Source organism: Leopardus geoffroyi, chromosome C1 (assembly GCF_018350155.1).
Source record: "Leopardus geoffroyi isolate Oge1 chromosome C1, O.geoffroyi_Oge1_pat1.0, whole genome shotgun sequence".
Classification (NCBI taxonomy): Eukaryota; Metazoa; Chordata; class Mammalia; order Carnivora; family Felidae; genus Leopardus; species Leopardus geoffroyi.
This window is the reverse complement of record NC_059328.1, coordinates 206,973,050-206,988,610: the sequence shown is the minus strand read 5'-3', so window position 1 is coordinate 206,988,610 and position 15,561 is coordinate 206,973,050. Positions and strand designations below refer to the sequence as shown.

General features: G+C 46.7%; 1 protein-coding gene across 1 annotated transcript; it reads right to left on the bottom strand.

The window, feature by feature from the left end:
• Positions 1-7,861: 7,861 nt before the first annotated feature.
• Positions 7,862-11,325, bottom strand: KCNE4 (potassium voltage-gated channel subfamily E regulatory subunit 4). The gene is made up of 2 exons (XM_045481454.1): positions 11,030-11,325; positions 7,862-10,419 (listed from the first exon to the last, which is right to left on the bottom strand). Exon 2 carries the CDS (start codon positions 10,387-10,389, stop codon positions 9,886-9,888), a length of 504 nt encoding a protein of 167 aa, XP_045337410.1. The 5' UTR covers positions 10,390-10,419; positions 11,030-11,325; the 3' UTR covers positions 7,862-9,885.
• Between the last annotated feature and the right edge of the window lie 4,236 nt (positions 11,326-15,561).

Below are 15,561 nucleotides of genomic sequence, written 5' to 3'. Positions count from 1 at the left end.
TGTTGTAGCACATCTCCAGGCAACCTCTTCAGGCTGGCTTAGTACCTTCCATGGGTGTCTTTAATGGAGATTCATTATAAAGCTGAGAAAAGGTCAGCCCCTACAGAGCCACACCTAGAAAGAAACTCAGTCAGCCCATACTACCAAAGGAAGTGAAAGTAGATTGCAATCACACTTAAGTTGTGTCGCTCCAGCTTCTTGAATTGGTCACAAGGCTGTTCACGGCCAAACTTCCTGGAAGAGTTGGTTTACCATGACAGTGACCTATTTCTCAACGTGCATCAACCTGTTTACACCTGTGGTATCTCCAACCCCACCATTGTACAAATCTGCATTTTAACAAGTAAACTTCAAAACGGGTTGGGGAGTGGGTGCCTGGGTGACTCAGTCAGTTCAGCGTCTTGAGATTTCGGCTGAAGTCGTGATCTCGCAGTTCGTGAGGTTGAACCCCGCGTTGGGCTCTGTGCTGGCGGCACGGAGCCTGCTCGGGATTCTCCCTCTCCCTCTCTCTCTGCCCGTCCCCGCTCTAAAAAATAAATAAATAAACAAAAAAAAAACCCAAATTCTGCATTTTATAGATATGAATAATCTACAAGTCGTCAAAAGGAAGCTTCTGCCTCTCCATCTCTCCATGGTTGACCTTCTTCTCTTTCTGGAAAACCTCTGCTGGCTTGGTTGCTGGGCATTCTGCCATCCTGATTTTGCTTCTTGGACTGCTCCCACTCTTTCTGCCTTTCCTCTTCCAACCCCAAGAAGTGCTGGTCCCTGAAGGAATGCTCTTTGCCCTTCTCTCTATTTCCATGCATCCTTGGCTACTTCAGTCATGCTCAAGGTTTCAAGCCCATGGATTCATGTGCATGGCTCCCAAACCTCCCAAGTCTCTAGCCCTGACTTCTCTCAAAAGTTCCCATACTGACCTTCCAAATGCTTTCTGGATATCATGTCAACAACTCCAACTCAAAATGCACAATGCAGTAAATCATTTCCAGGACTTACTACCCGTTTTTATTATTTGCACTTCCAGCCTCTCAGTTACGCAGATTCAAAACCTTGGAGTCATTCTCCACCCCACTCTCTTCTTCATTTTCCAACTGTCAGCTAGGTGCAAGACCTTGTCCATTTCAAGTCCTCAGAGTTTCCAGCTTCTGTGTCTCCACTGTACCTGCCATTGGCCCAGTCCAGACACTTCTCTCCTGCCACCAGGAATCCTGTTTTCTTTACCTCCCTCTTCTATTTTCTTCAGTTTATCTTATAGGATGGGAAAAATCGTAATGATGACATCATAATCATGATGACAAAAACGGAGTCCTTATCACTGTACAACCAGTGCCTAGCAGGCTCCATCCTAAATATTAATATTTTTGATTTGTGTAAGTGCAGCTCTGATCATGTGATCTTTTCTTTTTCTCTGGCCTTCAGTGTTTTCCCAATTAAAGAAACACTCTTTTCGATAAATACTGACCATGTTAATGGAAAGAGATCTCAGAGAGTGACTGGTGACCCAGAGTAAGGTAGCAAAGCTAGGGTTCTACCTATAAAACCTATAAAGTATGTTAGGAGACAGATTTTTGAGGAAGGATAATGTGTTTGGGTTTTGACCTCAGGAATTTGAAATGCTTATGGGATATTGGATGGAGATAGCCACAGGCATTGGTACTCAAGAGAAAGATCTAGGCTAGATCTGAAGGATTTAGAGATAGAAAGATAGTTCAACATGCTGTTGAGTGTTTCCCCTCTGGAGCCAGACTGCTGGGTTCAGGTTGCATTTCTCCTGCTAACTATAACTAGCTCTGAGAACCTCTCAATGTTCTTAACTTCTCTGTGCCTCCCTTTCCTCATTTTTAAAATGGCTTTAAAACCTCTATCTTTTAATTTGTCATAAGAATTAAATACCATGAGAACAGTGCCTGGCATATAGTAAACACTAGATAGGTGTTTGTTATAATTATTTACATAATAATTGAATATTTGAGCATGAATGAGATCACCCAAAGAGAAAATATGAAAGAAGGAAAGAAGAAAGAAAGAAAGAAAGAAAGAAAGAAAGAAAAAGGAAGAAAGAAAGAAAGAAAGAAAAAGGAAGAAAGAAAGAAAGAAAGAACGAAAGAAAAAGGAAGGAAGAAGAAGATAAGAACATGATGAGAGACTGTCCTGACCTGAGGGATTCTGGCCCAAACTAGGTACTAACTACAAAAATGATAATACATAGTTCTGACCTTCGTGAGGTTTATGATCCCACGGGAAAGGGCATAGCTTCTGTAGCTGAGACATAAGGACCGTGTAATGAGAAAACAAAAAGGAGAAAACTTTGAAAAAGAAACAAAATCTCTCTATTCAAGCACGATGTCCAGTTCTTGGGCAGAAGTTCTAAGTGAAAAAGGGAAAACAAGAGGAGAGAGAAAGCGTTCCTTCCATGTCAGGGCTCAGAATATAAAAATGATGATCGGTGTTGGATTCTTCATCATCTGGAGCCCCAGCCTAGAACAGAACCTCCAGCATTTACCCACAAAGGTCCTCGCCTGGAACCTAGGAGAGTCAGTGCTGGGAGCATGCTGCACTGGGGACAGCAGTGGGGGACTGGCGGGGGGAAGGTGCTGTCCATGACCCACTCTGGTGCTGGAGCTAGGCTGAAACATGCAAAACAAACAAACGAACTAACTAACTAACGGCCAAAGCCAGTTAAGCTGCACACAGGACAATACATTGAATCCTGCTTGAATATTTCCCTCCTCCTATTTATAGCTTCTTCGCCTTTATTAAAGTTTCCAGTGATGTCACATTACACTGCTTTGGGGGAATGTGTTTACTTCTGCCAGCTCAGATCCATCCCCCCGCAAAGAGCAGTAAGTACCCGGGTTTGGCCGAGAAAAAAGAAGCTACTTCCTGGCAAGGTTTGTGGGGCCAGCAAATGGAGCACCAGTGACTCAGAGCAGGGAAGGTCAAGATGAGAAGTCCTTCCAGGTCTTATGTTTTCACTAAGCCACGGCAGAGCCCTCCATGACTGTACCCGCCATGGGGATCCTGAACCAAATGTTAGGAAAGCTGAGTTGTGATCCCAGCTCTAATCCTGTCTCCCTCGAAGACTTTGAACAAGTCAGTTAACCACTGTGGGCCTTAATTTCCTCACCCTTAAACAGAAGGGTTGGGTTAGATGGTGTAGAAGGAAACTTCCAACATTCTGTAGATCTCTAATGTCATCGTGCCCTGCATTCATCTGATGGGCGAGGTTTTGCTGCAACAGAAAAAACCCCAACTTCCCAATACTTAACATAGCTTATATGACTTTTTAAAGTATTTATTTATTAATCTTGAGAGAGAGAGAGTGAGTGTGAGCAGGGGAGGGGGAGAGAGAGGGAGTATCCCAAGCAGGCTCCACGCTGTCAGCACAGAGCCTGATGCAGGACTCGATCTCATGAACCGCAAGATCATGACCTGAGCCAAAATCAAGTCAGACACTCAACCGACTGAGCCACCCAGACACCCCTCCCATGGCTTGTATGATTACTACCTCACACAAAGTCAGCTGCAGGTTTGGGCAACTCTCCAGGGCAACTGCCTTCCACGAATTACTCTTCCAGGCTGATTCATGCTCCAACTATTATTTATACCACGTGGAACATATGGTCTCACTAGTTTCATGCAAGGAAGGAAGGAACTAGAGAATCATACCTGGGCTTTTCACTGACTCTGCTGACATGTGACATACATCACTTTCACTCAGTTTACATTGACCAGAATGAGTCATATCCTTGACCTGGTGTTAGAAGAGGAAGGGCCCGAGAAGGGGTTGAGAAGTGGAAATTTTCCACGTCCTCAGAAGGAGAGAAGAGCTGGATGTTGGTGCTTGCTAGTAACATCTACACACAGCTCCCCATCGAAGACAAAGACTTGTTATTTTTCCAGTTGCTTCACATGCCCTCAGTTCTGACAGTGTTTCAAGGTCAATAGAGAAGATGTTACTATCTTCCTTTTACCGAGGAGGAAACCCGGAAAGGCTGGGCAACAAATATAATGTCGCAAAGCTGCCTAATGTCTGGGATGGCACTGGATTCCAAGCCTCATGCTCTCTGCTTCCTGCTGGCTTGAAGAATCGCAGATTTATATCAAATGACCTGGATTGGAATCCTGATCCTTTATTACACTGGCCAGCAATTACCTTCTCCGAGCCTCAACTTTCATACCTACATTAACAGCAGCAGAGATCTAGTTCGGAGTTTGCTTGAGAGGATTAAGTAAGATAATCAAAGGGAAAGCACCTATCACAGAACAAGGCAAATACTGAGTAAACAATACGTTCTGTCCTTTTAAGTACACCACAGTGTCCTCAAATGTTTCAAAGACAAAAACTATGTATTCTCGCATCCAGAGAGCCCTGCACACAGGAAGATTCCACTAATGTTATAAGTTAACCAGAAACAGCGTTCTTTTTATCGGAAATCATCTCTGGGAAGACTCTGACCACTTTGGCGCCTAAGCAGATGCTGTGTTTTCCCAGCACCTGGTGACGTGCCCAGAATGGGAGTAGTAGGAGCTCAAAGCACTGGGTGACATGTGTGCTTGACATGTAATACGTGCTTCGTAAGTATTATGCATCGTGGTTTCTCCTTCCTTTTTGTCGTTTTCATTCCTTTTATGGAATGGTGGGTAGCAAGAGAGGAAAAGGAGGGAGGCTGGGGAAAGAGACGCTGCGGACTGAATATCTGTGTGCCCCGCCCCCAAATTCACATGTGGAAATCTACCCCCTCCTCCCCCATATGATGGTATTAGGAGGTGGGGCTTTGGGGAGGTGATTCGGTCATGAGGGTGGGGTCCTCATGAATGAGATTAGTACCCTCAAAAGAAGCCAGAGAGTTAGCTTCCTCTTTTTCTGTCCTGTGAGGATACAAGAAGTCAGCCACCCACACACCAGAAGGGGGTCATCACCAGAATCCGATCACACTGGAAGCCTGATCACAGACCGCCAGCCTCCAGAACTATGAGAAATACGTTTCTGTTGTTTATAAGCCACCCAGTCTATGATATTTTGTTATAGCAGCTGGAACAGACGAAGACAAGAGAGAACATGCCATTCACCATCTTTGAACAGGGCGTGGAAAACCAGTAAGGACAGAAAAGGGTATGGCTATTGATGTGAAGAATTCTTATTTTTTTTTTAATGAAAAAAAAATTTTTTTTAATGTTTATTTATTATGGAGAGACAGAGACAGAGTGCAAAAGGGGGAGGGACAGAGAGGGGGAGACCCAGAATCCAAAGCAGGCTCCAGGCTCCGAGCTGTCAGCGCAGAGCCCGACGCGGGCTGCAAACTCACGAACCGCGAGATCATGACCTGAGCCGAAGTCGGAGGCTCAACTGACCCAGACACCCAAGTGCCCCGATGTAACGAATTCTTTACATTCCTTAGCAAGAAAATACAAGTTAAGAAAAGAAATCCCTAGAGCTGGAAGAACAAAATTTCAGCCCTGTGGTGAAGGGGGCAGGAGAGGAGCAAAGAGAAGGAAGAAAAGGTTGTGCAGGACAAAAGGACAATGTTGTCCCCGCCTCCCCTCCTCCACGCCACGAATGGAGGCTACTGTGGCTTGAAGCTCTTCGTTGCCTGGGTCAAGGACCAAATCCCAACTTCCTAAAGTTGCTCTAATGATCCAGTGCCATGGGGCCACGGGCTCCTCCTTCAGACAAGTGACCTTGGCTGGTTATCTCCATGGTAACAGCTCACATCCCAAACTGTTCCTTCCTGTGTGGGAAGAAACATTTCAGAAATGGAGAAAGGCAAAACCGAACAGTAGCTTTTTTTCTCTTATGACCCTTCTTCTTTGGCAAGTCGTATCCTTTTCCTGACCATTGCAGTCTCCTGAGGAAACCGTGCACAAAACAGACAGTTCAGTGACTTTATTTGCAGATGTCCATCCAGGACACAATTTAAAAAGTAGAAGCCGGGAGCGGCTTTTCCTTCAGTTTCATACAGCACTTGGTATTTTTCACACCCCCCCCCCGCCCCCAAAGGGAAAGGGCAGTATGTCCTCCTCGTGGTGGAAGAGAGGGACGGCAGGTCAGAGAGGTGGGGTGCTTTCCGCACAGCCGCGGAGCAACAGAGCCACGGAGTTAGGCTAGAAAGCCAGACATAACAAGACTGAGCCTCTACTGAAGCCCCATTCACACCCCGCCTGCCTGCGGTCCAGCCCCTGCCTGAGCGGCCAGCCTGGTCAACGGGCTGACCTATCTCCCTCCAGCCCTAGACTCTGCCTCCTGTCCCATAAAGCCATGACACTCCCGGTGATTTTCTCCAACAGGATGCCTAGATGTGGGGCAACTGCGTTGTAAGCTCACTGTTCAGTCTGTTCCACAGCGTCTATGATCAGAGTGACATTTTACAGGATGGTAACTGACTCTTCCTCAGCTGAACCCCGGAAGTGCCTGCCTGAACACAAAACCCTCCAGTTGTGGATCTTAAGTGCACCATGGGGTCTACTTTCCAACCAGAATCACAAGCCAAGAGCACTCTTTCCCTGGCCCGATTTCAGCCTTTCCCGGTAGTTTTGATCCCATGATTCTGTCCGTGAAAGCAAACTTTTTCTCTGCAGCATCCCTGCCTGACTTTGACGTACAAAGGTGTAATTAGAACAGCATGGAACAAGCAGGATGATCCATTTACCTCATCCCTAACATTTCAGTGCTTTAAAATATGTTTCTAATATCCTAGGTGCATAGGGCCAAATTCTCTTCTCAGTTTTTCACATGCATGAGTAAATCCACACAGACTAAACCCCTTGGGCCTTAGGTTTTGCTTAGAAGTTCTTCTTCTTTTTTTTTTTTTTTTAAGAAAACAAATATTCCATTAAAACGACATAGTGTACTCTTCATATTTTTAGGACAATTAGAGTTTAGAATTCCCTCTTCTTCCGCCCCTGGTTTAAAAAAAAAAAAATCTTAACTCTTTCTTCACCAAGAATGACATGAAACCAGGATTAATTGAAAGCCTTTCTTTTCAGATAATGTTCTCATGTTATGTTGTCAAAATACCAACTGGTGACTTGAGATCCTTGATGCGCTTTGGGAAGAATCCAGGCTGTCCTTTTGCCAGATAAATACTTTAGGGAGACAGTTATTTGTGAACCTAATGGAAACATTTACTTGAAACAGAAAAGCTAAACTCACAGGAAACAGAGAAACATAAAAGTAAGGCCCCTCTCTACCATCTGCTTGTCTCAAAATGGGTCACCGGTTTTGGTCATTTTTCTTTAGGACTTCCGACTGTGGAAACAGCATCATAAAGGAGAGGTCGCAGCATCCTGGCCGCTGGCCGGCCTCGGCCCGGCCCGTGCGCTGGAGCGAAATCAACACCAAGTGGGAGGAGCTAGACAGTCAGGTGACTGGGACCGGAAGGAGCGCCAAGGCCGACCCACCGCGTGGGCGCTTCGCTTTGCCCCTAAGCCTGTGTTGCTGCGTGTGCTGCAACTCACTGCCCCTTAGTCTGTGCTGCCGTGGCCACTTGTGGATAATGTTTGAGTAGCCAACATGCAAATCAAATGTTTTCCGGCGACCAAATTTGGAGCAACATCTTTACAGCAATTGCCATGTCACAGGCGTGTTCAAATTCAAGGGTCCCACAGCCCCCAAATTTAAAATGAGAGGCGGATGCAACACCCATCTACAGTTTTGTTTTGTTTTGTTTTATTCATGGCAAAGCATATCAAAGGATGGGGAAGCCCAGCCCTGCTCACTCCATGATTCAGGCAGAAATAAGATACAACTTCGTGTGAGTCTGACTCGGAAGATGATCCGGATCCAGAGACGGCTTGGGAAATGGCTGGCATGTCCTGGAAACTAGGAATTATATTGAAGAATCCAAGACAGAACCCATAATTTCGTAGGGAAAATGTGTTTTATTTAAATTAAAAAATAGTGTGAAAATTACAAACTGTTAAATACAGAAGACAATTTTATACAACTTAATAGAATAAGAAGGAAGTATATACATCACTTTTTTAATAGGCGCAGATAGACTTGCACCAAACTTCAGGATTAAGCAATGGAAAATGTGACCATGCACAAGTCCGTCGCAGTGAAGTTTCAGAATTCAAGTGATTCCAGGCAAGGAGCCAGACTTAACTTGGCTTCTTTCACCTTAAACAGCCCCCTTGGAGTAAATCCACACTCGCAATTTTAAAGTGAACGGCGGGCCCTTCCCGCGCCCCCCCCCCCAAACATAAATTTCCTCTAGCACTGTGTTAAGGCAAACTGATAAACCAGTTTCTCCACTGTTAACTCTTCCATGGGAACAGTGGTTATTGCTATCTCCAATCAAGGGAGAGTATGTCTTTAAAAAAAAAAAAATCTTTTTCTTTTTTTATTTTTTCTTTTTTTTTTTTTTTTTACTAGAATTAAATTTGACCTTTTGGTATGTTTCTCTTCCTGCTTGCCTTCAAGGGCCGAACGGCTCTGCTACAAAGCTACTGACCGCAGGAACACACGGAGACATTAGCAAGCATTCCTGAGCGTTTGCTTTTAGATTTCTCGTCTCTCGGCTGAAGTATTAACATTCTGCTACCCAGAGAACTTTGCAGAGTACAATGTGGTATGTGTCTCCCTGGTTCACTCCTGGGAAAACGACAGCCTGAACAGGGGGGTGATGCGCCCTGGATTTCCCAGTTACGTGCGTTCTGGGTCTCCAACTGCTCCTTTAAATAACAGATCCATTCTCAGGCTGACTGGCCGAGTGGGAAATATTTTGTCCAAGCTTCCTCACACCAGGCCATACAGGATTTATCACAGAGTCTTAAAATCCAAAGACATCCTCCCGGCCCCCTGGGGATCTCAATTCAGGAGCCTCATGAAGGCAGTGAGCCTCTTGATGACAAGCCCAGGACCACACAGCAGATCAGCGTCCGGGCTCAGAATCAGAAAACAGAACCCGGACCCCTGCTCTGTGCGACCTCCGCCTGACTATGCCCTTCTAGGTCTCCGGGCCGAGACGAAACACCACATGGTGGAGGCCCACGTTACGTCGACTCCCAGCTCCGAAAACGAGGCTGGGAAAAAAGCAGCAGCAGAGCTAATGGCTTGGCCTCGTTCAACCCCACCATCACCCCTTCTGGAAAGATCCAGAAGAGTCCCCTGCATGGCTATTCAGAGTGCAGGTTAGATTCTGGGGAAGCCCTTGCAACCAAGAAAATGTCCCACCAGCATGCGAGGCCGGATGGTCTGAGGTCAGAGTTCAAGGTCATAGGTTAGACAAAGGGTCAAAATAGCAGATTACATTTTATAATCCCAGCCAAGGTTATCAGGCTTAAAGGTTGCTTTTTCTTTTTTCTTACAGTATGCAAATGAGCCAGGTTTCGCTCTCCAGCTTTCTGCTATCAAACAAGTCTTCCCTCAGACATCCCCCCCTCTAACCTAAAAGACCTCCAAAATAAGTGCTGTAGCCCACCACAGGGACACAGGAGAGGTACTTACAGCCAATCAGATCTAGAACAAAGCTCTAGGCAAATTAGCAGATCAAAACTAGTCCCTCAGCGTGTCCTGGGCGTTGGGCAGCCCTGGGAGGGGGGCAGACGCCGCAGGAGTTAGTTACCCAGGGCATCCAGCGCGGAAACAACAGCAAGCACGGCCACCTGCCGAATTCTGACCCGGAACCCCAGCCCCCAGGCCCCAAAGTCAGCGTACACACTGCACGTCTTCAGGGCTTTTCCGTGGCAGGTCTACACCGCAGGCCCGGCGGCGGCGTGGACAACTGGCTGCTCCCTCCGGCTGAGCCTTGGCCCCCCATTCAGGGGCTTGCCCAAGGTCTCTTTAAAGTGGCAGCGGCATGCACTGCAAAAGTGAAACCAGACACGGAAAGTGTCCGTCCCCTCTCTGAGAGTGCCGGCTGATGGGGGGCCCCGGGGGTGCTAGGAATTCTGATGGATGTTCTCCGAGGAGCCTTCGCTGCTTTCGTTGAGGAGCGTCTCCGAGGTCTCCCCCAGCTCATCGTCCGCCCCCTCCTCCTGGATGGTGAGGTGCACGTCTGGTGTGGAGGACTCGGAGCTCACGCTGTCGCCTTCCATGGAGCAGAGGGTACAGGACAGGGCGGGCGCCACACTCTCCTGCAGCATGTTTAGCATCATGGGCACCTGCACCGACCTCAGGCCCGACACCATGGGCAGCGGCTTCATGGCCTCCCCCCAGAGCCTCTCCTCATCCTTGTACAGCAGCAGCAGGCTGGACTTCTTCTCCCGCCTCTTAGATTTCATATAGCCCAGCATGATTCCGATCAAGAAGATGCCGTAGAAGGACATGACGACCAGAATGTAGAAGTACTCGTTGCCGTTGCTGCTCCCGCTGCCCGGCACGTGGGACACGAGGTGGCCGCTGGGGGCTGCGGTGCTGGGGTGCGTGCTGTTCAGAGGCTCCATCTCAGTATTGAAGCACCACTCAGCCAGGGTCTGGGGAGAAACCTGCAGGTTAGAACTCTCCCAGGGATCCACGGTGCAGGGAGGGGGGTGAGCATAAGGTTTGTGGGATCGCAACATCGTAAAAGCCTGTGACTGCACCGGGCAGTGGCGGTAAGAGATCCCACAAACTAGTTGGCAGACGTTAGCAATGAAAGGTCAGAGTGGAGGGGGAAGATAGGGAGAAACGTGACCAGGGGTTTTCTTTTTGTAGTGTATACATGTCCTCATAATTGCATTTCCTAAACTGAGCATGTCAAAAGCATTGTGTTTTTTTTGTTGTTTTTTGTTTTTGTTTTGAAAAGCAAAAGGAAAAAGTATAAGACGAGGGGGCATAGAGGAAAATAAATAACATTTGAATCACTGGGAAGCTTTCTCTAACTGAGCGAAAGAAAGAAAAAAAAGAAAGAGAAAGAAAGAAAGAGAGAAAGAAAAAGAAAGAGAAAAAAGCTAGCTTACGTTTTGCTTCTCAGACCCAAACCTATTTTTAATTCAAACCCAAGTTTCCTTACAACAAAGAGAGGAAAGGAAAACTTCATCTGCTGGTTGCCAGAAATATCCTTGTTTCAAATGTTTCTGAAACAAAGTTGCATTGCTAACTTACCGAAGGCTGGCAAATTTCTTCCCAAGTCCGGAGTTGCCAAGTGGCCAAGCCCAAGAGCGTGCTTCCTCTGCGCGGGGCTCAGTTCAGCGCTCTGACACTCTGCTCCCGGGATATATAGTCAAGAAGTGCATCGTCACGTGTTTGGGGAGGAAGATTTACAACAGAGGTTGGTCGTGGCAGAGTGAACAGTGCACTCGGAGCGGTGCAGTTCAGCTCCCTGAACTGCACAGCTGTGCAAAGAAAGAGAGAGACGGGGAAGCAGGGATGGCTTGTCATCCCCCAGCCCAGAGCCAGAGTTTCCAGGTGGCCCTGAATATAGTGAAAGGGGAGGGGCGGGGGGGAGAACGTGCCCACTGGGAACGGTTACCCCAAAGTCTGCGCTCATTGAAAATTAGTTAACTCCCTCTTGGGGAAAAACCATGATGCCTTCCACAGGTTTCCAGAGACAGTCAGGCACCATCATCTGGATAAAGGACAGTTGGAATCAAGTGCAGGATTGACTGTCAAGAAACTGGGACTTACGTTTCTGTTCTTCCTAACGACGCAAACTCCATAAATACCTCCCAAACCTTTCTGCACTTCAGATTCCTGGTCTGTAAGCCTGTTGGAGGTGAGGGCTTCACCATGCAGAATTCTGTGGACTGTGTGAGCTTTTGGATCCCTGTCAGCTTAATCATTCTAAGATTTAAGGCTGCCTGGTGCCAGATAGCCTTTAGAAAACATGGAGACGTTCTACCCGTCTTCTGCAGCCAGCTCACAGATGTATTTTTCATAATAAAAAAAATCTATTTCTTATAATAAACAGAGAATTCTCCAGCTTCTCTTCAATAGCGTGCGTAAGGTGAACATGGGTTATGGTGCAGGGCACCGTGGGTAGGTGTTGCCCCCGTTCGACGGCACTCAGCTCCTCCTCGGTGGCGTCACACAGAAGCCATCCACACATCTCTTTGCTGTCTCTGGAGGGTCGGGGGAGGGGCAGGAATTCTGCCTGACCCGCTGAGCTCAGTTCAAGCTTTTAAAACCTATGCAGACCTTGTGTTAAAATGGCCGCTGTGATCAAACTTGGAAAAGAGATTGAAGACTTTGATGTCAGTCCATCCGCTCCCCGGGATGCTTATTCTGAGAGGCTATTAGTCCAAGTTAAAGTAAACTGGGAGGGATGCTGCGTTCCCAGTTGTCTGCGGCCTATGAATCGCAGCCAGGCTATCTTGGGGAATCGACCCTAGAGAAAACATTTCTCGTGGTTCTGCTGCTGTTAAACCGGAGCTCAAGGCAAGCGTGGCAACATCTGGAATGTGTAGAGCCCAAGCACTGGGACTTTCACAGCTGCTACACGAACTCCCCCAGCTTCGTGCCAGGCCCTAAGTCTATGAGGACACCTGTGCAAAGAGCAGGAGAATGAGCACGTGCTCCTATCTTCCCCACCAGTCTACTCACCTTGTGCTTTAGGCTGTGTGTGTTCACCCGTAAGTCCCCAGCTGGCTCCAAGGTCGAAGCCCTGACCATTCCAACACCAAGATCATCTGTACACTGGACATTTGGTCATACCAATAAAGACATCCTCACAGCTACATTGATACTTGAAAAGCTGCATGGCTACCTTGGCCAAGGTAGATTTGGCCTTTGCAACTTGTTTTTATCATAAGCACCTGACCACTTCCATCTACAACGATGCTGACAGTGGTTTGTCAGGGTCATGGGAACGAGAGAGACATTGTTGATGGTGGAGCCCAGTATTGCACGTAATCCATGCCTTGGGACATAACAGATTTGTAATCACCCATCAGTGGCCAAACACTGCAAATCTACAACCCTCCGGAGGCGGAGAGGAGATGGCAGATTTAAGAAGCAAGGAAGCATGAAGCCGGGTGCCGGGAAGCCGAGTCCGAAGCCGAAGTTGCAAACGAGAGAAATCCTCCAAATCGAGCCAACGGTCCCAAGACAACACAACCAAGAAAAAGATGGATGAATCCAGAATGAAGTCCAAAAGGCAAAGCAATTCAGAGACGTAGGAAGAACAAAATCTTGTACAGGCACGAGGGAGGGAAGAGCCCAGAGGAAACTCTGTTGGATGCCCGCTGGGTGTCTCTGCTTCTTCTGGGACCCCATGCAGACTCCACGCATAGATGTTTCTCCTACAGTTAAAGAAATGATGCAAGTGAAGCACTTAGAGCCATATGTGGCAGAATGCATGTGCCCCATCTATGCTTCCTGCTGTCATTTTTGAGAGTGCTTTGCTGCTAACGAGAACGTCAGGTTGTCTTCCGATGCACATGTGCCTGACTTCAGATTCTTTATTGTTGCTCTTTCCTCTTCCATCAAGAATAGAATGGAAGACGTGGGGCTTGCCACCTCATTACCCACAGCCCAACCTTCTCTCCAGCTCTCACCCGTAACAGTATTACGCGAACGATGGCACTGAATAATGGCGTACAATGTGAGGGAGGAAGGGAATGCATCTACCAACTGCCCTGTCTCAGGGAAAGGATGGGGACATGCAACAATTACTAATTACTTCTACTCTGTGTCACAGTTTCAAGAGACAGCAATGTTAAAGAAGAAAATCCATTTTCCAAATATTTTCTCCTAGTCTATGGCTGGCATTTCCATTTTCTGAAGTGTCTCTTTTTTTAAAAAAATTTTTTTTAATGTTTATTTATTTTTGAGAGAGAGAGAGAGCATGGGCAGGGCAGGGGCAGAGAGAGAGGGAGACACAGAATCGGAAGCAGGCTCCAGGCTCCGAGCTGTCAGCCCAGAGCCTGACGTGGGGCTGGAACCTACAAACCGTGAGATCGTGACCTGAGCTGAAGTTGGATGCTTAACCAACTGAGCCACCCAGGTACCCCCCCCACCTTTTTTTTAATCAAAGAAAATATTTTGTTCAAGCTCCCAAAACAAATTTGAGGAGTTAAGTTGGGTTTGAACTGAAGGAAAAAGCCAAGTGGAATCTGGAGAGAAAGTTTTCATTTGGGGAAAGTTGAAATCCATACATACATTCTAATCAAAGACCTGTCCCGAGTAGGGTTTTTCAAGTTTTTAAGAGTCTGCCAAGCCAAACCCTTCGTGGCCTTTGCTACTCTTGTTTGGCTTTTTCCCTTCCCTTTTTCTCGCTTGGCCTTCAGTCTTTCTCTTTGTCTCTGGTTCATTCATACGGGGTACTGCCCATGCTGGCCTAGAAGACTCTTTGTTCCTCTTAAAATCAGTTTCTGTTTGCATATCATCTTTTTCTTCTTGTGCCACTTACTAAGTTTCCTCTTGACAATGTTGGGGTACCACCACAGTTGCTACCTCTTGAACATCTTTCATTACAGCATCACCATCAGGATGCCTGGGTGGCTCAGTCGGTTATGTGTCCAACCTTTGATTTGGGCTCAGGCCAAGATCCGAAGGTTCATGGGATCCAGCCACGCATTGGACTGTGCACTGATACCACAGAGCCTGATGGAGTTCCTCTCTCTTCCTCTCTTTCTGCCCCTACCCTGCTTGTACACATGCTCGTGCTCTCTCTCTCTCTGCCTCTCTCAAAATAAATAAACATTTTAAAAAAACACTATCCACTTAAAGAATACTTTTAAGTCTGGTGAGTTCCTTTGGGGCATTCATCTTTCTCTTTTCAGCATACATCTTCCTTTTCCACTTACTCCATAAGCTTTCAGCCATATTTTACCTGCAAAGTGACAAACTAGGAAACTCACGGAACCCAGGTAGTCCACGCTGACCAGAAGCTTCCACACATCTGCTTTCCAGGCAGCCCCTTCCACACTCCCAGGAGTCCCCAGCCGTTGTGCTGTACTTCGAGAGCCAAGATGCCCTGGAAATCTTAACAATGTCTTTTGAAGAGCAAAACTTTCTTCACATTGATAGATGCCAACTCTATCAATCAAAATTTTTCACAGTTTGCGCTTTTTTTTGTATCTTGAGAAATTTGGGAGGCACCTGGGTGGCCCAGTCGGTTAAGGGTCTGACTTCGGCTCAGGTCATGATCTCATAGTGTACAAGTTCCAGCCTCACGTCGGGCTCTGTGCTGACAGCTCAGAGCCTGGAGCCTGCTTCAGATTGTGTCTCCCTCTCTTTCTGCCCCTTCCCCATTTGTTCTCTGTCTCTCTCTGTCTCTCAAAAACAAATAAATGTTAAAAAAAAATTTTTTTTTTTTTTTTAAAGAAAAAGAAAAAAAGAAATTTTGTTTCAGGGCGCCTGGGTGGCTCAGTTGGGTAAGCATCCAATTTCAGCTCAGGTCATGATCTCACAGTTGGTGAGTTTGAGCCCTGCATTGAGCTCTGTGCTGACAGGGCAGAGCCTGGAACCTGCTTCAGATTCTATGCCTCTGTCTCTCTCTGCCCTTCCCCGACTCATGCCGTCTCTCAAAAAAAAAAAAAAAAAAAAAAAAATTATTAAATTAAAAAAAAAAAAAAGGAAATTTTGTCTCACCCAAAGTCACAAAGATTTTCTCCTATGAATTTTATCGCTTATCTCATATACTGAAGTCTGTGATTCATGTCAAGTTAAATTTTGTATGTAGTGCAAGGTATACA